General features: G+C 45.3%; 1 protein-coding gene across 2 annotated transcripts in view; it reads left to right on the forward strand.

Annotated features, from left to right (window-relative positions):
• Nucleotides 1-23,256, forward strand: part of ace (angiotensin I converting enzyme (peptidyl-dipeptidase A) 1) — a 194,497-nt gene that overhangs the window by 87,683 nt on the left and 83,558 nt on the right. For both annotated transcript variants that reach the window (XM_041173612.1, XM_041173615.1), the window contains exons 5-8: nucleotides 171-362; nucleotides 5,850-5,947; nucleotides 15,555-15,727; nucleotides 16,415-16,638. In XM_041173612.1, coding sequence (XP_041029546.1) covers nucleotides 171-362; nucleotides 5,850-5,947; nucleotides 15,555-15,727; nucleotides 16,415-16,638 — 687 coding nt within the window. The remainder of the gene's footprint in view (nucleotides 1-170; nucleotides 363-5,849; nucleotides 5,948-15,554; nucleotides 15,728-16,414; nucleotides 16,639-23,256) is intronic.

A 23,256-nucleotide genomic window follows, 5' to 3' on the forward strand; every position in this document is an offset into this window, starting at 1 on the left:
AGTTTATATCCTCACATGGCTTGCTGACAATTTTTGTCTGATGACAATCCTGTGAAATATCTTGGAATGTCTAAGTGAATTAATGGCACTGTTTAAATGCACGTTGTTGTTAAATGTATGAAACTTCCACCTTCAGCATTGTAGTGATAATTAATCAACTCTGTTTGCAGGATTTAAAGACACGGGAGACTATTGGAGATCCTGGTATGATTCAGCGACATTTGCAGAGGATCTTGAAAAGATCTATGACCAGCTCAAACCGCTCTACCTTAATCTTCACGCCTTTGTGAGGAGAAAGTTGTATCAGAGATATGGATCCAAGTACATCAATCTGAGAGGACCTATTCCTGCACATCTCTTGGGTAATTACTGTCATCTGAGAATTAGCATTCCTTCCAAATGAAAGCATTAAAATTATTTGATAGTGGGCTTAAATAGTTAGCATGAGTTGTTTTCAACTGGAGATTCTTCCAATTGACCACAGGTTTAGACAAATATATGGATTGTTCTAAAGTCTCCAGCAAGTAACAATTAAAATCACAGACACTGCTGCAAGAAACAATCTGGAGGAAAGAAACTATTGGAAGTGGAGCAAAAAATGCTGTTTGACTGAAAGTTAAGGATCATAAAAGCATAAGAAACAGGAGCAAGAGTGACCTACCCGGCCCCTTGGGCCTGCTCCACCATTCAATTTGATCATGGCTGATTCTCAACCTCAACTCCACTTTCCTGCCCTATCTCCATATCCTTTGATTCCTTTAAAGTTCAAAAATCTGAGTATACTCAGTGACTGAGCACCCACAACCTTTTGGGTAGAGAGTTTTCTCCTCATCTCAATTCAAAATGGCCGACTCCTTAGTGTGAGACTTTGAACTCTAGTTCTGGACAGTCCAGTCAGGAGAACCATCATTATCAGCATCTACCCTGCCAAGCCCTCAAGCTTTCCAGAAGATGCCACATGAAACATTGTTGCACAAGGTAAGGGCTCAAGGGGGTGGGATAATATATGAACATGGATAGAGGATTCATTAATGGACAGGAAACAGAGAGTAGAGATAAATGAGTAACTTTCAAGTTAGTAAGCTGTTATTTTTGAAGTGTCACAAGGGTCAAGTGCTGGAGTTTCAGCTGCTTACAAACTATATTGATGACTTAGATGACCGAATGTAAGGTATCCAAGTTTGCTGACATGCAAAACTAATTTGGAAAGTAAATGGTAAAGAAGGTCCAAACACCTCCCAAGCAACATCATAAACATCCCCCAAAACAATCAAAAGGATCTGCAGCTATTTGACTACACCAGTTCACACCTCTGCTTCATTTGTCATTTTCTTAAAAGTTCAGGTTTGTACTTCAATTTGCTTCAATCAGATAATTTCTCGTTTCTCTACACTCCAGAGAGATTAGGCCTATTCTACTCAATCTCTCTTAATAGGACAACCCTCTCACCCCAGGAATCAACCTAGTGATCCTTTGTTGTACCTCCTCCAAGACAAATATATCCTTCTTTAGGTATAGAAACTAAAACAGCACACAGTACCCCAGGACTGGACTCACCAAAGCCCTGAATAATTTCAGCAAAACTTTCTCATTCTTGTACTCCAATGTCCTTGCAAATAAGGGCCAACACTTGCCATCATACTTGCTTGCGGTACCAGCATGTTAACTTTCTGTGTTCCTTGTACAAGCACAATCAAACCTCTCTGAACACCAACATTTAATAGTTTCTCCTCGTTTAAAAAATATTCTGTATTTCCACTTTTTTCCAACCAAAGTGTTTAACTTCTCATTTCCCCAAGTTATGCTCCATCTGCCACCTTCTTGTTCACTCAGTTAGTCTCTCTATATCCATTTGCAGTGCCTTTGGGCATCATTTGAGCTCACTCAGCAGAGTAAAAATCAGGCGTTTGGACCTTCTTTACCATTTACTTTCCAAATTAGTTTTGCATGTCAGCAAACTTGGATACCTTACATTCAGTCATCTAAGTCATCAATATAGTTAGTGAACAGCTGAAACTCCAGCACTTGACCCTTGTGACACTTCAAAAATAACAGCTTACTAACTTGAAAGTTACTAATTTATCTCTACTCTTTGTTTCCTGTCCATTAATGAATCCTCTATCCATGTTCATATATTATCCCACTCCCTTGAGCCCTTAACTCGTGCAACAATATTTCATGTGGCACCTTATCGAATGCCTTCCGGAAATCCAATATATTACATCTGCTAGTTCCCATTCATCTACCCTGCTGGTTACATCCTCAAAAAGCATAAGAGGTTTATCAGACAAGATTTCCCTTTCATAAACCATGTTGATTCTGTCTAATTATAGATTGATTTTCTAAGTGTCCTGTTACCAACCACTTCCTGAATAAGAGATTGCAGCATTTTCCTAACAACTGATGTCAGGTTAACTGTCCTGTTGTTTCCTGCTTTATCCCTCTTCTTTCTTGAATAGTGATGTTACACTTTCTATCTTCCAATTCACTAGGATCCTTTCAGAATCTAGGGAATCTTGGAAAATCATAACCAGCACAATCCATTATCACAGGCACTCCATCTTTTAGACCCCTGAGATGTAGGCCATCAAATCCAGGGGATTTGTCAACTTTTAGTGCCATTAATTTCTCCAATACTTTTTCTTTACTAATATGAATTACTTACAAGTTACTTGCTCTCATTAGACTCTTAATTCCCCCTTGTTTCTCTGCCTGTATCTTTGCAGGAGCATCCTCTATCACAAGGCTTTGCTACATGGATAGTTCCTTAGTCAGAGCTGAGGAGGTGGGGCATCATGCAAATGCCCCCTGAGGGGTAGCACCCTCATAACCTTCTTTGACTTCCTGAGGCTTTTCATGTTGCGTTTGCATGCTGAACAAGGCCACTGGCTGGGATGCAGCTGGATCCACTCCTCACATCTCTGCACCATCAGCAGATGCCATTGAGCAGTCGATGCTACAGAGAGTCTCACTCTGTGCAGGTCAGTGTGCTGCTCCTGCAACCATTTAGAGTGCTGCTGCCGCATGTGGATCTCCAAGAGCATGGCCACTCTCTCAATGGAGGAACTCAGCTGCCCAATTCCTGACAAATCACGAAGCACATGAACCTCTCCAGTTACTGTCCATGGCTCCACAATACCTCAGGAATCTCCAACATTCATCTGCCTCATCTGCCACTGATATTCCAGAAAGACCCTCCCTTGTGTGTAACACCTGAGGTCCAGCATCTTCACCCAATGGAGCATGGCTGTATCTGTCCTCTGTCCTCCGGGGGAGGGGAACTTCCCACTGCCTCACCCTCCTCTCAGCTCACTGGTGAGGTGCAGATCACTCAGTGGCTCCCGTTCAAAGCTAGACTGAGTCCCAAGAGTGTGTCTGCACTGGTGGAAGGTGTGGACCAATGATGTGACCATGCTGCCTCAGAAATAGCTCTCCCCACTGGAGGCAGGACACTGCTCCCCCTCCACAACCAACCCTGTGGGAAACACAAGAAGGTGGTGATGAGAACTCGAGTTACTCAGCAGGTGCCTCAGCGGTGGCATAGGCACAGTGCACGTTGGGCAGGAGTGACCTCCATGTCCTTTACTCAAAGATTAAGCTATCAAATGACCCTGCTCTTCACAACCTCCTAACTCTCCATTGTCCACGGCCTGACGCTTTGGCACATTTCCAATTTCCAGTACTGCTTCCTCCATAGGTGTCAGAATGTGAAGCTGCAGGGCACCACCTTCCTGTCAGAGGCATTTCCCTGGAGTTATGCGCCAACTACTCCTACAGGGTGAACAGAGACAGATTTATGAGGAAGCTACCTTACCTCATTATTCCAGAATGACATCTACGTGAGACATTGCGCTCCTTTGTGATGCCTCCTGTTCATTTGGGCCCCAAATATGAGGGCGGCTAATGTCTCAGTGATTCATCTGACCACTTGATCTGGCAACGTTACAGAGAACAATGGTCACTCAGTCTGCTCAACCCGTGTGCATGCTGCAGTGTACAGAGTGAGAGACCTGTCTCCTGGCAGTCACTGGCCACTCGCATTTCCAGATCATTGAAGCACTTTCTATACTGGATCCACATTCTCCTGTTGACTCTCCGGCTACTGACCTCTGGAGCCACTTTCATCCATGCCATCTTGGTCTTCCTTGATAGATTTCTTCTGCCAGATCCTATCGAACTTTGCATTCGTTAAAGCCTCAGGGGAGGCATTGGAAAATCATGGAACTGCCTAGGGATTCCTGCTTGTGCCAGCACTGGTCCAGCTCTCTACTGCTCCATAACTTCAGTGAAAGACAAGCACTGTCATTGCTGCCACTTGCCATTTCAAAGGGCCCCTCCGTATCTAGGTCCTGCCTCCAAACCACTCCCAGTGCCACTGATTGGGCACTGAACATGCCCCTGGGCCAGTTAGGTTCTTTCCATTTAAAAATCACTTTGTATCATTGACACGATTTGGGGTCAGGACCCCGAAACGATCCAGGCATAGCGTTCCTGACCCCAGCATGAAAATTCAGCCCCTGGTCTCAGGGCACAGTGATTTTAAAAGTCTTATCCACGTCAACACCTCTCCATGACCTGGTTCCTCCCTATCTCTGCACCTTGTCTAGCCACACAACCTTCAGAGAACCCTACGTGGCCCCACTTCCTTCATCTCCCATTGGCACCTTCAGCCACGGAGGTCCTCATATCTGGAATCCCCTCCTTAAATCTCTTTCGATCTCATTGGAAGATTAGGAGGAGGTCATTTAGAACCTTGAACCTGTTCCGCCAACCAATGAGATGATGGCTGATCTACCACCTCCCTCCAATGCAGAAGAACGTTTCAAACTTTCACCATCCTGTGTGTGCAGGCATTTCCTAATTTCACTACTGAGAGGTCTGGCTCTTTAAATTTTAGACTATGCCCCCTAGTCCTAGACTCTCCAACCAGCAGAACTATTTTCTCCTCCTTTAAGACCCACTTTAAAGCTCACTTGTTTGGCTACGATTTTGGTCACCAGTCCTTCTTTGTCTCAGGGTTAGATTCTGCCTGATTACTCTCCTGTGAAGCACCCTGGGTGATTTCATTATGCTAAAGACAATGTAGAAATTCATAGGCCTGATCCCGAGTCAGCGGGAACGCAACCCGCCGACTCCAGCAGCCCAAATGCCATTTTAAGCTTTAGTGAGCATTGATTGGCATCAGACTGCCCTCACTTGGGAGGAAGTCCTGCCTTGGAGAGCTGCCGGCCAGATTGAGCAGAAGCTCCCCACTCCATCCGGGCACAGTGCTGCAGTGGTCAGAAGAGGCACTGCAGCGAGCTGCCTGAAACTAAGTACCGGAAACCAGGGGACAAGTAAGTGGCAGGGGTCCAAGGGCGGGGAGGGTAGGGAAAGCTTGGGGGGGTGGGGGGGTGCGATCACGAGGGGGGCAATTGGAGTCTTGGGGAAAAGGCCAGGGCAGGGGGGCGGAAGGTCACTGGGCCCAAAGAGGAGGGCGCCCTCAGTCAGAAGGGTCCTTGAGATGGAGGCAACCCATCCACCCCACACCCCCCCCCACCCAGCCTGAGAAATTGAGGTTAGACAGGAAATGACCCTTAATGACCATTAAGTGGCCGCTTAAAGTCCTTAATTGGGGCAAGGACAGGCTTCCTGTCCGAGGCCCTGTCTGCACCAGCATAAAATTGCAACCAGGTCAGGGTTCCCGGAGGGAATCTGTGCAATTTCTCACTCCTTGCCACACACTACGACCCCCACTCTGCCCCGCCAACTCAGAACCCGCCGGGGTTGGTGGGTGGAGAGTATAAAATTCTGGCAATAGTGTTGTTGTAGACAGAGGCATCCATTCTTGTTCTTTCTCTTCCTTTCAGGTAACATGTGGGCCCAGCAATGGAACAACATCTATGACATGATGATCCCATACCCAAACAAAGGCAATATCGATGTCACCGATACGATGGTTGCACAGGTGAGTTGTTTGCCTTGTGTGGTTCCACATTGCAGTGATGTTTGTTGGGGCTTGAAGGTTAGTATTTCCAATCGGGAATCTCTCAGAAAAACCTGGATGATTGACTCTGTATGAAGGTAATTACATAACTGATAAAACTTTCATGCAATATTCTGGGATCTGAACCATTTTCTCTTGCCTAACCTGATGGCATGTGAAACAGCTGAGACTGTGGGCAGAATTTTCCAGTCCCGTTTGCAGTAAGAGTGATGGCGAGTGGGGATGTTTGGGAGGAGAGCGGGGAAGGGGGGTAGAATTCAGTGGGAGGGGCAGAAATCGGTTTCACGTCGGCGTGAAATCACAGCGGGATCATCCGACGGTGTCCGCCATTGCGGGTCACGAATCCCGCTGGAAGCTGGCGTGAAACCGATTTGCATCCCGCTGGTAGAACGCAAAGTAAGAATCGCACCCCTCCCCCTCCACGCCCGATTTCACCGGAAAACACACAGGTCCAGAATCCGTCTGGACAAGCGAGACACGCAGAAGTTGGGACTTACCATTAGGGCCTTGCTTGGATGGCGGACATCCGAGGAGATGATGCTGGAGGTCTACAGCTACCGGACCCTGGAGGGACACGTGCATTGCATGCTGCGTGGATTCTCATAGACATGTCTCCACCGCAAAGCAGCTCTCAGATAATGGGAGGTCTCCTTGCAGCAGCTTCGAATTCACTGAAGCTTCAGACCTGCTTCGGAAGTTCAGGGACTTCTCCGTGGGCTCTCACCACCTTCCAGGGACTTCGCCCAGTGCAGGTACAGATGAGCGGTGAAGTGAGGTGGGTGGCGGTGGGGGAGAGAAAGGTCTAGGTATGAGTGGGAGAGGAAGGTGTACCGGGCAGGGTGATGAGGATGGGAGTTGGTGGTAGGATGGGTGAGGGTGTTATGGCCGGAGGGGGGGGTTGCTGAGGTTGGGAGGGGCTGCGAAGTTGTCAGGGGAGGTAAGGTTGGCCGGGGGGCAAAGGTGTTGAGGTGAAATTGGGAGGAGGGGTGAAGGTGTTGGGGGGGGTTAAGGTTGTGAGGTGGAGAAGGTGTAAAGGGGGAGGAGGTAGTAAGAGGGGGATGGAATGTCCAGATGAACGTGCATGGAGGGGTTTGTGGAGTCAATGTGAGCCTCCTGGGGAGCGAACTAAGGGTGGTGGGATGGAATGGTGAATGTGAGAGGGGGCAGAGCGAGCCAGTAGGGTGGGAAGGTAAGAGTGCATCGGTACCAGTGGAAGGGGCAGCAATGGTGGTTGGTGTGCATGGAGGCAAACACAGACACTGGATATGGGAAGGAGGAGGTCAGGGAGGTCAACGTGGATGGGGATGGGATTTTCAGGAACGTAGGGAACATGCACGTTCACCTGGACACACTGGAAAGACGAGGGTTCGGGCTGGTAGGTGACAGTGGGGAGGTGGAAGGTGATACCAGGGGAGTCGACAGTGATGGGGGAAAGGACATGGGTGACTGGGGGAGGGGAAAGGATGGGGGAGCTAACAGTATGCTTCACAACTGCCATAGTTGTTGAAATGGAAAGGGAACAGAGCCTCATGTTGGATGGGCACAGGTGCTGCTGGGAGTGCGATCAGTGGGTAGTCGGCTCAGATGGACAACTGAAAGAGAACCCCAGCAGGCAGCACTGAAAATGCTCAAGACAGTGAGATGAGTGTGATGGATGAAGGCTACGCGTGCATGGGAGAGAGCTTGTACGAGGCTCCGAAAGGGCCTGTCACATACATACTTCTCTCCCCAGATTCACTCCAGATCCTGTGGCACGCAGCTAGACTACTAGTGGGGGTTGGGGTTACAGGGGGAGAACTCACAAAGCCTGCAAATGAAGCCAAAAGACAACATTATACATTATTCAGTGAAAGTGAATATATTTTCAGATTATAAAGTGACAAAATATGTTCACCCATGCAACCACTTGATTTCAAAATTTCTTAACTTTTCTAGGCCTACCACCTCTTCTAGGTGCTGTCCTGACATCCGCAATGATTGGCCCTGTTGCCTCTGATCACCTCGAAGTGCGTCCTCTGGAGAGCCAAGGCCTTCGGGGCTCAGCTTGCTTTGGCTGTCCTCCTGTGGGCAGCTGCTCCCTCTGCAGTGACAAAGGATGAGGTTGAGGGGGTCATAGGCAAAAGGGGACTCACAGTGTGGGGGCAGCCTCAGATTCCTAAGTGGATGACCTAGGGGTTTCCAGTTGCTGCTCCTCCTCCCATCAGGTGCCCAAGGGCCCTGGCCTGTCTCCTTGAGGGGAAGGAGCACCTGGAGGGACATCAAGGTGCCCTGTTTGCCTCTCGCATTTCCACTTAGGCACTCACCCATGGCTACCGCAAAGGAGTGCAGGTCTGCACACTTCTTCATATTGTGCTGCAACAGGGTCTCCATCCTCCCCTTTGAGACCTCCGTAGGTGCACATGTGAGCATCACTTCATCAGAGAGCAGGCAGATGCACTCCTCTGACTCACGTGCCACTCTGTTGAGGGTTTCCAACGGCTCTGTATGATATTCCCCCACGTTCTGCTGACTCTCCACAATGAGTTGGAAGGCCAAATCCAGAGGATCATCATCTGACTCAGATGTCTCTTCCCCAGCAGTCCTCCGAATGCCGGGAAGCTTGGTTGAACCTGCTTCCTCCTGCTGCGGACACGTGTCCATGCGGTGACCACCAGAATGTGAATCTGAGCCTGCTCTAGATCTAGGTCCCACCGAGTTGTGTATCTCTGCGCTGGTGGAGGGTGTGGGTAATCACTGTGACAGGTCTTCCAGGCTGCTTATTTCCAGCTCTTCAATGGAGGAGGCGTCCTCTTCGCTCGAGGTGAGGACCTGGATGGAGCTGAGGGACTGGCTGGCTGAGGGTATCAGTCGCTTGGCAGAGCTCCCTGTGAACCAAAGTAAAGATAATTAGTGCCTGGCAGCAGAGTTAAAAGCAGGAGAGAGAGAGCATTCACAGTTGCGTTCAGAGAGGAATGATCTGGTGCAGGATCCTCAGGAGATTATTCTCCACCGACCTCACTGTAGGTGTAGGCACGGTCCATGTCCTCACCAGTCAACACGACGGCACCTCCTCAAAGTGAGTGAGGGGCCTAATTGTGGGCCACTCCACTCCAGATCTGGGACCTCTCTCTTCTATTGTCAGCCAGCTTCTCCAGTATGCAAAGAAATGGAGAAAGTGTGAGCAGGATGCATGCCACAGCAGATGATAGGATGTGAGGAATGTTTGTGTGGTGAGCAGAGCCATGGATGGGGTGAGGACGCAAGCTGCAGAGGATATGAGCCTGATGGAGATGTGAGGGTGTGTGTGAGAGTTAGTGGTGTTGCCTCTTGAGGCGTGAGATCCCTGTGGATGTGTGATGGGTTTGTGTGTGTGTGAGTTGAGAGTGATGAGGTGGCATAACGGATGAGAGCATTCATCAACTCCCTGCACCCGTTGGCTGACCTCCTCTGTTCTCCGTTGGTTCTGACCGCCGCTGCCATCACCTCCCAGGCCGTATTAGTGACCCTTGTGGACATCCCGCCATCAGAGCGGGGATAAGGACATCGCGGCCGGTCTCAAAGGCATCCAAAAGGCACCCCAGTGAATCGTCACTAAATTTGGGGCTTAATGTCTTCTTTGCTTTTGGGGCCAACTATCACATGGAGCGGTCCTGGTCTGAAGATTTGAAGATGGCTGTGCTCTGCTTTAAATATAGCGTCCGGAGCGAGGAAGCACTGAGGTCATTGCGTGGCGAGCAAATCCATGCCCGTCCACCAGCGATCCGGCGTGTTTACTGTCAGTGCATTATTATTGAGGCGGGCCATGCCGCGAAGAGGACAATACAGCGTGAAAACTCTCCCTCCCGGCAGGCAGGAAAAACATTATTTTTCACGCCCGCTACTGAACTTTGTGCAATTCAGGGACGATTCTGTCCTGAGGGTCAGCATAAACATTTTGAAGTTATAAATTTGAGTGCCACCACAGTAGGTAAGTTGGTACTTGTTATGTATCAAGCTCTCTATCGCTTTATCTGTAATATATTATCAGGTAATGTATCAGATATATTATCTATAATGTATATAACAGGTACTGTACCCTTTTATCTATAAGAGATCATCAGTTAGTATATGCCATATATTTGTAAGCAGCTATGTCCAGTACCTATAAAACAATTGAAATACTGCACCCCAGTATCTATATTGTATGAAGGTACTCTATCCTTCTATCAGAAATAGCTCATCAGATACATTCTCTATAATACATTATCAAATAATGTATCTGTAATATATAGAAGGTTACTTGCCATTTGGACATGGGCTGCTTCAGTATCTGAGGAGTTGCGAATGGTGTTGAACATTGTGCAATCATCAGCGAACATCCCCACTTCTGACCTTATGATGGAAGGAAGGTCAGCTGAAGATGGCTAGGCCGAGGACACTACCCTGAGGAACTCCTGTAGTGATGTCCTGGAACTGAGATGATTGACCTCCAACAACCACAACCATCTTCCTTTGTGCTCTGTATGACTCCAACCACCGGAGAGAGTTTGTTCCTGATTCCCATTGACTCCAGTTTTGCTAGGGCTCCCTGAATCACACTCGGTCAAATGCTGCCTTGATGTCAGGGGCAGTCACCCTCACCTCACCTCTTGAGCTCTGCTGTTAAGTCCTGTTTGAACCAAGGCTAATGAGATCAGGAGCCGAGTGGCCCTAGCGGAACTCAAACTGGGTGTCAGTGAGCAGGTTATTGCTAAGCAAGTGCCGCTTGATAGCACTGTTGATGACCCTTCCTTCATTTTACTGATGATCAAAAGTAAACTGATGGGGTAGTAATTGGCTGGGTTGGATTTATCCTGCTGTTTGTTGTGGACAGGACATACTTGGGCAATTTTCCACATAGCTGGGTAGACGCCAGTGTTGTAGCTGTTCTGGAACAGCTTGGCTAGGGGCGCAGCAAGTTCTGGAGCACAAGTCTTCAGTATTATTGTTGGAATATTGTCAGGGCCCATAGCCTTTGTAGCATCCAGTGCCTTCAGATTTTCTCGATATCATGTGGAGTGGATTGAATTAACTGAAGACTGGCATCCGTGATGCTGGGGACCTACGGAGGATGCAGAGTTGGATCATCCATTTGGCACTTCTGGCTGAAGATTTTTGCAAATGCTTCAGCCTAATCCATTGCACTGATGTGCTGAGCTCCCCCACCATTGAGGATAGGGATTGTAGTGGAGCCTCCTCCTCCAGTGAGTTGTTTAATTGTCCACCACCATTCACGACTGGTTGAGGCAGGACTGCAGAGCTTAGATCTCATCCAGTGGTTGTGGAATTGCTTTAATGTGTTTCATGTTACAGTGTTTATAATGGATGTAAAGTACCATATCATTGTATCTATGCTATATGTAAAGTACCATATTTTTATATATTTCATATTGTATTTGTTACTGTATCTAGTTTACAGATATATATAAATGTATGTGCTATAGCCTTCTTTCAAAATATATTATCAGGCACCATATCCCTGCTTCTATAATTCTTACATGAAATCATATCTATATAATATATTATTTATAATAAGTTATCAAGTCAAGTAGCTTGTATCTATAATATTCAAAAAAATTCTCATTGGGAATTTCATTGGGGGGTCTCTTCAGTGTAAAATCGGTGGAAAGCTCAATATGTGCAAGAGATTTCCGCCAAAATTTACATAAGAACATAAGAAATAGGAACAGGAGTCGAACATTCAGCCCCTCGAGCCTACTCCACCGTTTAATAAGATCATGGTTGACCCGCTTGTTCCAATTTCCAGATTCCCATCTAACCCCGATAACCTTTGATTCCTTTGCCTAACAAGAATCTAACTACCTCTGCCTTAAAAATATTCAATGACCCTGCCTCCACCACCTTCTGAGGCAGGGAGTTCCAAAGTCACACAACCCTCAAAAAAAATTCTCCTCATCTCAGTCCTAAAAGGACGACATCTAATTTTAAAACAGTGCCACCTAGTTCCGGACTCACCCACAAGTGGAAACATCCTTACAACATCCACCTTGTCAAGGCCTTTCAGGATCTTGTATACTTCAGTCAAATCACCCCTCACTCTTCTAACCTCCAGTGAAAACAAGCCCAGTCTGTCCAACCTTTCCTCATAAGACAACCCACTCATTAATCTAATAAACCTCTTCTGAACTGCCTCCAATGCATTAACATCCTTCCTTAAATAAGGAGACAAAAACTGTGCACAGTATTCAAGGTGCTGCTCAAGAAAACCCCAAGAAAACTCTCACAGAGTGTTCCTAAAAGAGTTTGGTGACATTGCACCCTAAACTAATGGATAACTGAAGTGATAGCTTGGAGATTATGTATTAATGGAATGAACTGGAAAATTTTAATAAGAGGAAATCCTTGCAAAAGAGAACCTGAAACAACATAAACCAAACACAAAGTCACATAACATCAAAAGCTCACTGAAGTATGTGTATTATAGCACAGTTAAATGACCTTCAATTAATAAAATCAATGGCACAGTGGGAACTACAGTATTATCTACTTATAGGGCAATAGGCACCAGCCTAACAAACTCAGCAGCAAATTTAAAATGCATCAAAGAAGCAAGAGATAGCAGTGACTCACTAATACAAAGATCAACAGATATACTAACCTAGTGAATCAACTAATAGAGTGGTGCACAGACATGGAATAATAAATTCATCAACCAGTGAGTATTCCAGCAAAATTCCAGGGCAGACCATTGCTAGCTATATGACAAAGTTAAAATAATTAATGGAATATTGATATTGGTAAACGATACACTCAGGGATCGTTTGGTCTATTGCGTGCAAGTGGATGCTATTTGGCAAAGATTGTTGGCTGATGTGGATCTTGATTTTAAGAAAGCATTAGAAATAGAGCTTGCAATGGAAAGCACTGTAAGGGATTCACAAGTGATTCAAGGTGCGCAAAATGACACCATTTTCCTGGTTGGACAGGAAAGGGCATCCAAAAGGGACGCAAAAAGCCGAGACTCTGCAACGAAGCAGGAAACAGCCCCTGCTAACCAAAAATTTAGAGGGAACAGCTTAGCAGCAAATTTAAAGGATAATTTTTATTGATGTGGAAACAATCATGCTCCTAATGATTGGCAATTTAAAAAGATGGAATGTTATTTTTGTCACAGAAGTGGGCACATATTGAAACATTGCAAAGCGAGATTTAAACAGGCCTCCTGGCAACAAACGAAGTCAAATGAAGTATATAGTGTGGAAGAGCCAGAAACAACCAATTCTGAGATTTATTCCTTATTCACCATGAAAGCTGGTAACACAGAGCCAATTACTGTCACATTGCAACTGAATGATAAACCCTTAAAAATGGAAGTAGACACTGGTGCTTCTACCACTGTAGTAGAAGAACACACATTCAGATATTTAACTAAAAATGCTCAGCAATTAAATTTGGAACAAACCTCTGCCAAATTGAAAACGTACTCAGGCAAAGAAATCCAGATAAAAGGTATCATCAGAGTAACTGTTTATTATAGACACCAATCAGCACATCTACCAGCGATGGTATTAGAAGGCAGAGGATCAAGCCTTCTAGGTCGAAATTGGTTGAGGGAAATTAACCTTGATTGGCCAGTGAGATTTCAAAAGGAAGCAGGAAGAGCTCCTGAGTTGGAAAAGGAACAGGACAAGTACTTCCGAAAGAGCCTGGAGAGTCCAAGGACTGCAATAGGGTGAAAAAGGAGTGTGTAGCCATCCAGCAACTTGAAGAAATAAAGATTGTCTTAAACAACGACATGGAAAAACAGCAGAAGAAACTCAAGGAGATTCTGCTGAATAACAGAATTCAAGATGAAGTGACTGAGCTTTGCAAAGAAAAGGAAAACCTGTTGAAAGACCTTCACACTCTACAAGGGTCCCTCAGGTCAAAGTTTGTACCTCAGCAAAATTACAGAGAGGAACAGGAGGAATTTAACGTCACTCTGAGCAAACTGAAGAACCAGTTGGCAGAGAAGATGCAGCAATGTTCAAGTTTCCAGGAGGAAGCCAACAGATCCAAGAAGACGGAAGAGCTGAAGGATCAGCTGACTGAAGCTAAAGAGGCTTTGAAAGCAAAAGTCATGGAACTTTCCAAGATGCCATGATGAAATTATGAGTAGCTCAACTACCAAACTAAGACGAGTTGAGAATTCACCTGAAAGAAGTCAGGCCGGCAGTGGAGTCAAAAAGAAGGCTGAGACTAAACTCTGTGGTAGAAAGAAGAAAACACGTGGGACAAGGATGCACAGTTACTGATGAGGCGCTGTCTTCAAACAAGACTAAACCTGATACTTCCCAATTTGGAGGGGAAGGTGGTAAAAAAGTCAAGGGAACCAAAAAGCGACTCATGATTTGCATAGTCGCGAGTGACAATTTACTGTTGGAGAAGCAGTATACATAAGGAATTTCAGTGGATGACCGAAGTGGTTACCTGGCAGAGTAAGCTCTGTGACCGGACCATTGTTGTAGCACATGGAAGTGGAGGGTTGGATCACCCATAAGCACATGGATCATTTAAGAAGAAGGGAGATACCCCAACAAAATGCTGTTCCACCTGTAACCATTGCTGAACCTGTGGTTGCTGTTGAGGTTGTTCAACCAAGGATAGACATGCCCGATGTCTCTGTCTGAGTGGACGACACTGAACTGCCCGAGCCTAAGGAGGCACCTGATGTTAATGCGGTTCCAGAGAATGTGGTTCCTACAAAAGAATCGGAAATCGTGGAGCTACGACATTCCACACGGACCAGGAAACTACTTGAAAGACTGAACTTGTAATTTCATGATCTGTGTAAATATTGTAATGTCATGAGATAAATATCCTTGTAAATACAAAATGTACAGAAAAATTAAAGGGGGAGGAATGTAGTAATTATAGTTTTGATAAACATAGCTTTAAGAATAATCCTGTGTTCTAAGATCACATGATCTGTATAAACCAATGAGTTAGCACCACGGCAAACCTCGAGGAGAGAATTCCTCTTGAGTTATAGAGTTAAATGCACATATGTACCCGCTGCTGTCTTGTAAATAAAGTTCAATGTTTCCACCAAGAAAAGTTGCCTGAAAAATCAACTCCTAACAATTAACAACCCATGGAGTTGCACAGTCACCAGAGAATAAATAAATGGACCAGCAGTAACGAGCAGTCGCTTGCTCATTACTAATTAAATTAGAATAGCGGGGGCATCAGCAAATGAATATGGCAAGACAGCAGCAAACACCAGTGCAATTAATACCTATCCCCTCCTGTCCCTAACACATGCTGATTTTCATTAATTTTATCACCATGTTTTTTTAAATGTTATGTCTGTTTAAACAACAAATAAAAAACTAAAAAGGCTGTTTCACCTAAAGGGAGGGTGGGTCCAAGGTTAAGATTGTGTTGAGCTCAGAGGACTTTAGGGTCATGGTTGAATGAAGGTTAGAGGTCACAATGTGGGACATGAAGCATGTAGGATCACGGAAGGCAGGTATTGTGGATTGTCCATGAGTTTCCCATTCCCCTTTGTGCCAGGACAGCTGTTCTGGGGATAAATCCCTCACCTCTTTTCTCCTGCAATATCTTACAGCAATGGAATGTCACTCACATGTTCAGAGAATCGGAGAAGTTCTTCGAATCCCTGGGGCTCATCCCGATGCCACAGGAATTCTGGAATCATTCAATGCTCGAGAAACCCAAGGATGGGAGGGAAGTTGTCTGCCATGCATCTGCTTGGGACTTTTACAACCAGAAGGACTTCAGGTTAGTAGAATGTAAAGACGATCAAAAAGTTTAGGAACATGGGATGTAAGCTCAAGGACCATCTAGTTTGTCTTTTACCATTTTGGTGGTTGCATGATATAACATTGATGAAGCTATTGGAAAGCAGCTGAGGCTCAATTGGCAGCACTTTCACTCCTGCGTTAGAAGGTTATGGGTTCAAATCCTACTGCAGGTTCCCAAGCACAAAATCTAGGCTGGCATTTCAGTGAAGTGCTGCACTGTCTCAGGTGCTGTCTTTTGAAAGAGACATTATAATCATCTGCCCTCTCAGGACTATGTAAAATATCTCATGGTGCTATCGAGGAAGAGTAGGGGACACCCCATGTCCTGGCTAACATTTACCTCTCAACCAACACCACCAAAGTAGAATATGTGGGCATTAGCTTACTTGATTCTTGTGGGGTCTTGCTGTGTGCAAATTATCTCTTGTGTTCCCTACATTACAACAATGACTAGCTTCAAAGTTATTCATTGGTTGTAAAGTGCTCTAAGGTGTGAAAGGTGCTATATAAATAGAAGTCTTGGTATTAATGAGGGGTTATTCACTGGTCCTTTGTCAACAATTGTTTTTTTCTTCTGGAGGTGATCAAAAGCCACAGGTAAGGTGTTGGGCCCTATTGCATAAGATTACCTTAACCATCCTCCCACCCCAATCTGACTTTCCAGAATCAAACAGTGCACGACAGTCACTATGGAGCAGCTCTTCACCGTACACCATGAAATGGGCCATGTGGAATACTATCTTCAGTACAAGGATCAACCAGTCAGCTTCAGGAGTGGGGCCAACCCAGGCTTCCACGAAGCAATCGGAGACGTAATGGCACTCTCAGTGTCCACGCCCAAGCACTTGAATCAAATTGGACTACTGAAATCTGCCATGAATGACAATGGTAAGAGGAATCCTCACCGAACCAGAAAATGAAGAACAGATCCAGTTAAGGCTTAAGGGTGGTAGAAGCAGATTGGCTCCTAATTTTTAAAAGGCAATTGTATATGAACTTAGAGAGAAAAATATTTGCAGTGCTATGTGGGAAAAAGTAGGAGAATGGGACTAATTGGATGGCTGTTTCAAAAGGCTTTGTAACTCTTTATAGTAGTAGACAGGGAGAAACTGGCAGGAGTGTCAATAACCAGAGGACACAGATTTAAGATAATTGAAAGAATCAGAGGTGTTAATGTTATGTCAATTACATTGTTAAGATTTGTTCATGTTAATTACATTGTTGATATTAAGAGGATCAAGTGATTGGTATTAAATGTCTTTAAGTGCATATAAATAGGGGACAGCTGGGACACTGGGTTGAGTGGGAGGACAGCTGTGAGATTGAACAAAGTCAATAACCTTTCGCAATAAAGAAAATCTCTGTTTTGGTTCTGGCTTCACCAGTCGGCTTGTATTGGATTGATAGGAGGGGAGATGAAGAAAGTTTTTTATGTAGCAAGTTCTTATGATCTGGAATGCATTGCCTGAAAGGCTGGTGGAAACCGATTCAGTAGTAATTTTCAAAGGGAAATTGGACGAATACTTTCTGCTCCTGTGATATGCACCAAAATGGAGGCAAGTGTTTTTTAAAACTATTGAGGGTCCTAAAGGGGGAAAGCAAAACAAGTGCTGAAAGAAGAATAACCCCAAGATTAGAGAAAATAAGAGAAAGAGCAAGGTACAACAAACATTCGCTATTAGGCAAAGCCAAGGCTGGATTTCAAAAGACTCCAGTGCCTTGTCAAAATTTCATTGTTGTATTTCTAGACGGTAATGCTGAGCAGTAGTTGATATCCTCTTGTGTAATTGCTTTTGGACAGTGACATTTAACTCATGTTGAATAACTCCTGAAATTTGAAATGGTTATCTTATTTTTAGACATAATTCATAATGTTGAACAAATTGAAAAGAGTAATTGCTATGTCTGCAATCAGAGTGCATTGATAAGATGCTCAATGTTCCTTCAATGCCAGGTTCAAGGACTGTAAGAATTAACAAGATAAAGGGGGAATGTTTAGAAACAGGACAAGGGCATTGTACCCATGTGTGCCCCATCCCTTTGATAAAATTCAACACCCACTGACCTGGCTGCTCAGTTTATCTCTCCTCTCCCCATAAATTGTTCAGTGACCTTCCCTGGTAACTTATTCTTCATCTCTTCATCCAGGTTTTCTCCTGTTTCCTCACTCCGCAGGGCCAATCATTCTCCTGGAAGAGCAGTTTGCTCAATTTTTAGACCTAAGGCATTCCCACCTCCTAGTGCAGGTGCATTTCTTGATGAAACCTTGTGTTGGAATCAGTGAGGGGAATAACAGGAGTGTATCTAACAGGCCTCTCCAGAAAGGTTGGCACTGGGACCTACTGGCTGTGAGGATTGGTTTGGGTGAATTTTTACTTGCCTTCCATCTCCTTTAATCTTTGGGTGGCTTGCTGCAGTCCAGCTCAGCACAAATTTCAGCATTGTGAGGCTATTCATGTGCCAGAGTGAGAGGAAAGTGAGGGCTGAGAATGTGCTGCCCTCACCATCCGCATCCCTCATAATTCATCAGCACTCTTACTGGAGGTCTCACTACCCAGTTCCAAGAATTTAGGGAACCCCTGAGAAACCAAGTCATGAGTTATGGGTACACAGACCTAACCCGCTGGCCCTCCCTCCCTCCCTATTCCTTCTTCACTGTGGCCGTAAATTGAGAGCGTCTTCTGCACAATGAAGAGGAAAAGCAAATTTTTAACCAATATCATCTGGTATTTGAATGCCTCACCACAGAGACCAGGTTATCCAGATTGCTATCGCTAATCTACTTCATAGTCTAGTAAACCTCTTCTCCAAAGAGAACAAGCCGTTCTACATTAACCAGCTCTGTGCCTCGTAAGATAGGGAACGGTAGGAAAATCCACCTCCACAAATGGAGTCTGACTAAAAATGTACAATAAACACTGTAAATTCATCATCTGTTCAATGTAAATCTACTGTGCAATATGCAAAGCTGGATGTGTAAGTCTGGAGTTCAAGCAGTCTCTTCCATTGACAACCAATGTGTTACATACAATTAGGAGCAGGAGTAGGCTATTCAACCACTCAAACCTGTTCCACCATTCAATAAGATCATGGCTGTTCTGAATTTGCTCAGGGAGTTTTCTGAATATTTTGTAAGCCTCCGGGACCTTAGTTAAACTATTTAGATATCAGAGATTCTTCTTTCCTCATTCTCTAAAAAGTAACATTGCTACTTTTTGGCAGACAGGTACACCAGTTTATGTACTCAGGATTATGCAGAAGTCCAGGGTTCTGATTGGATAGAACCTTAAACAGGTTTCAATGAAAATCCTTTGTATGTACGACCTACACCCCCCTCACCCTCAGTTCAGCATTGTGCTGATGATTTCATAGATAAAACACATCAACCCCAAGATCTTATCCAGATCAAAACCCTGCATGCTGATTTATCTCCCTCTTCCTTAAATAGTCCACATGTTTACAGATGATCTGGCCTTCCACCTCCAAATGGTAAGATAGAGGTCCAGTCACCACACTTATTTTACCCAGTAACCACTTTGGTGCTTCCCTGAAATTTTTCACATTTATCATCTCTCCCACGGTAAATTTCCTTTTGCAACTATGCCAGTCGTGTCTAGTTTCCTGGCTTCCCTGACTCCTTTCCATTTTCCCCTCAAAATTCAGCATTATTAAGCTCAATCTCATCCTAAGACAGCATTTCATCAATAATTCCGTCGGTGTAACTCCTGTTGTTGTGTGAGGGGTGGTCCTGTAATGAAAAAGAAAGCGTGCTAGCTTGGTTGCCAAGGAATCACCAATTAGCTTTCTCATGCCTGTCCTGCACATTTGAAACGCCCTATCGTCCAGTCCGTTTGAGGAAGGGTGGTATGGTGCAGTTTTCACATGAGTGATACCGTTGAGGCTGATAAACCGTTGAAACTCAGCACTCGTGAATGCCGTGCCATTATCGGAAACGACTACTTCTGGCAGTCGGTAAAAGACGAGACTCTGACGTAGTTTCTCAATTGTAGCGGCCGATGTTGGTGACTTCACCTCATGCGTCCAAACATTTTGAATGGGCATCGACAATGAGCAGAAACATTGTTCCCAGGAAAGGTCCAATGCGGTCAATGTGTAACCACATCCAGGGTCTACCTGGCCACTCCCATGGGTGTAACGGAGCTGTCACTGGCAACTTTTACAGTTGCTGACATTGCACACACTGCTTTACTAAACTCTCTATTTCACCACCCATCCCAGGCCAGCATAGATAGCTGTGTGCAATGGCCTTCATTCGGGAAATTCTTGGAGGTGCACTGTTTAGTTCAATTAACAGTGGCTCTCTCCCCTTTGGAGGAACTATCACTCGTGCTCCCTACAATAAGATGTCACCCTGGCTGGTTATTTCATGTCTTCTGTTGAAGTATGGTTTCATTTCATCAGACACGGGCTCCTGTGACCAACCATGAAGCACTTGTTCTCGTACCTGAGAAAGGACTGGGTCCCGACTTGTCCAGTCTCTGACCTGTCGATGGTTCCATCACCAAGGCTTCCCCTGAGCCTTGTTCACATTTCTTCTGCTGTGCTACCATTCTACAGTTTGAGATGGCCTTTATTTCTTCATGTTGCTGAATGGTTACTGGCGAAGAATCTCAGAAATTTAACACTAAAACAAGTTCCTGTGGAACTGGAGTGTGCTCATCATTTTCTTGTTCAGGCAAAGGAATAAGTTCATCGGCGATTGCGATTTGATTGCCAGGCCTATGTACAAAAGTGTATTTGTACGCTGCCAGAATTAAAGCCTATTGTTGTATTCTTGCTGAGGTTATGGGTGGTATAGCCTTGCCCTCACTAAACAATCCTAGCAATGGTTTGTGGTCTGAAAAGATTGTAAAATAGCGTCCGTACATGTAATGGTGAAATTTCTTGACCCAAAGATGATGGACAGGCCTTCTTTTTCTATCTTTGGGTATCCCTTTTCAGCTGTGGTAAACATTCTTGAAACGTAATCTATTGGCTGTTCCGTGCCGTTGTCCATCTGATGAGAGAGAGCACTGCTCCCACTCCATAGGGAGATGCATCACATGTCAGCACCAATTCTTTCACCTGGTCGTAATGCACAAACAGACTGATGAGTGCAACAATTGTTTCACCTTTATGAAATTGTCTTTCTGGGGCTCCTCCCAAGACCAACATTGGTTCTTTTTGAATGGAGAATGTAGGGGAGCCAGCACTGTAGACAAATTGGGTAAGCCAACATTGGTTGATTATTCCTGGGAATGATTTGAGCTGTGAGGTGTTCTTTGGTGCAGGTGTCTCTCTTATGGCTCTCACTTTCTCCTCAACCATGTGGAGGCCCTATTAGTATTTCTGCATCTTCTTTCTATCTGCCCTCTTCTTTCTAGCACAGGCTTTAATCTTGGCCTTCCTTTAGACTTCACTATTGGCCAGACTTCTCTCAGATGCAAACTCAACTTGCCTGAGCTCAGTGGCTGAGTTACCTATGCCTTCATTATCTGTCTGCTTCTTGGGAAATTCTGCAAATTTTGCTTCCATAGCCTCTTTGGCTTCATTTAGCTGATTCTTCAGCTCCTTGCTAGACAGCTAGCTTCACTGAGCTGGCACTGCCTTGGAGTTTATCTGGACCCCTGTCTCCTAGCTGTATTGAGCTCTTGTGAGCCCTCTCCGATCACCAGGGCGCCATTTTACATGGGTGGGCCAATTAAGGCCCGCCCAGCGTGACATCTGCAGGGAAGCGCTATGTGATTCCATGGTCGGGGGGGGGGGGAGATTCCCAAAATTGAGAGTGCGCTTTTTCGCGCATACGCACAAAAGAGCGCATTCATCTCCTTGAGGCTAAGTGCTGCTTCAGGGAGATCGCCTCTACTTCTAAAAATATTAAAAATGTGGATGAGCTTTCATGTTTTTTCTACTTCCCGCCAAGGCTCCTGGCTTGCCCGCCAACCTTAAGGTTAGATGGGCAGGTCCGCTAATAACTTTAATTGATCTGTCAATGGCCTCAATTGGCCATTGACAGGTCGGCGGGCCCGCAGCTGATTTTGCTGCGCCCCCGCCTTCCTGAAAATTTAAATGGGGCGGGGTGACATTGGGAGTTCTGCCCAACGTCATCCTGTGTCATTATTCACGTCAGCCAACGGGCCCTGTCCCCTGCTCGCCAATGGTAAAATCCTGCCCATTAAGTTTATTTACAACATACTCAGCAGCAACTACACATGTGCTTTCAACTCCAACTCCATCTCTGCACTGTCTGATGAGGTAGCCTGCGCTACTCTCCTATTGGTTACTACAGATCATATGATTTTACTTAACAAGTGTCATTCTTAAAGGTACAGTGCACACTAAATAAAATGATAATTACTACAAAAACATTCAGACTGGGACTGATAAGTGGCAAGTAACATTCATGCCACCCAAGAATAGACAATAATCATCTCCAACAAGAGAGAATCTAACCATCCCCCCTTCACATTCGATGGTATTGTGATCACTGATTCCCCCACTATCAGCGTCCTGGGAGGTTACCATTGACCTGAACTGGACCAGACATGTAAATACTATGGCTACAAGAGCAGGTAAAAGGCTGGGAATTCTGCAGTGGGTAACTTGTCTCCTGACTCCCAAAAGCCTTTCAACCATCTACAAGGCACAAGTCAGGAATGTGATGGAATACTTCCCATTTGCCTGAATGAGTGTGGCTCCAACAACATTCAAGAAGCTCGATACCAGCCAAGACAAAGTAACCCACTTGATTGGCACCTCATTCACCAACTTAAACATTCACTCCCTCCACCACTGACACACAGTGGCAGCAGAGTGTACCATCTACAAGATGCACAGCAGCAACTCAGACTCCTTTGACTTCACCTTTCAAACCCGTAACCTCTACCACCTAAAGGGACAAGGGCAGCAGACACATGGGAACACCACCACCTGGAAGTTCCCCTCCAAGCCACTCGCCATCCTGACTTGGAAATATATTGGCCGTTCCTTCACTGTCGCTGGGTCAAAATCCTGGAACTCCCTCCCTAACTGCACTGTGGGAGTTCCTACAACATATGGACTGCAGTGGTTTAAGAAGGCAGCTCACCACCACATTCTCAAGGGCAATTTGGGATGGGAAACAGATCCAGGCCTAGCCAGCGAGGCCCACATTCCCTGAAAGAATAAAAAACACCTTTGCAACCTCAAATTTTCACTAGTGTCAACCTGTTGTGTTAAATGTCCGGTTTGAGTTGTAAATAATTTGTAACATCTGGCTTTGTAACACCTGGCTTTGTAACACCTGGCTTTGTAACACCTGGCTTTGTAACACCTGGCTTTGTAACACCTGGCTATTCCTCCTGTCCCCGATTGTCCATTCACTCCAACTCATCCACAATTCTGACACATGTACCTTCAGCCTGGCTCCTTGCACCAGAAATGGAGAAAGAGAGAGTGATAATATAAAAATAAGAGAAACTTACGCTCTGTATCCAACCCATGCTGTGTTATCCTGAGAGCATTTGA

This window comes from Carcharodon carcharias, chromosome 23 (genome assembly GCF_017639515.1).
Source record: "Carcharodon carcharias isolate sCarCar2 chromosome 23, sCarCar2.pri, whole genome shotgun sequence".
Classification (NCBI taxonomy): Eukaryota; Metazoa; Chordata; class Chondrichthyes; order Lamniformes; family Lamnidae; genus Carcharodon; species Carcharodon carcharias.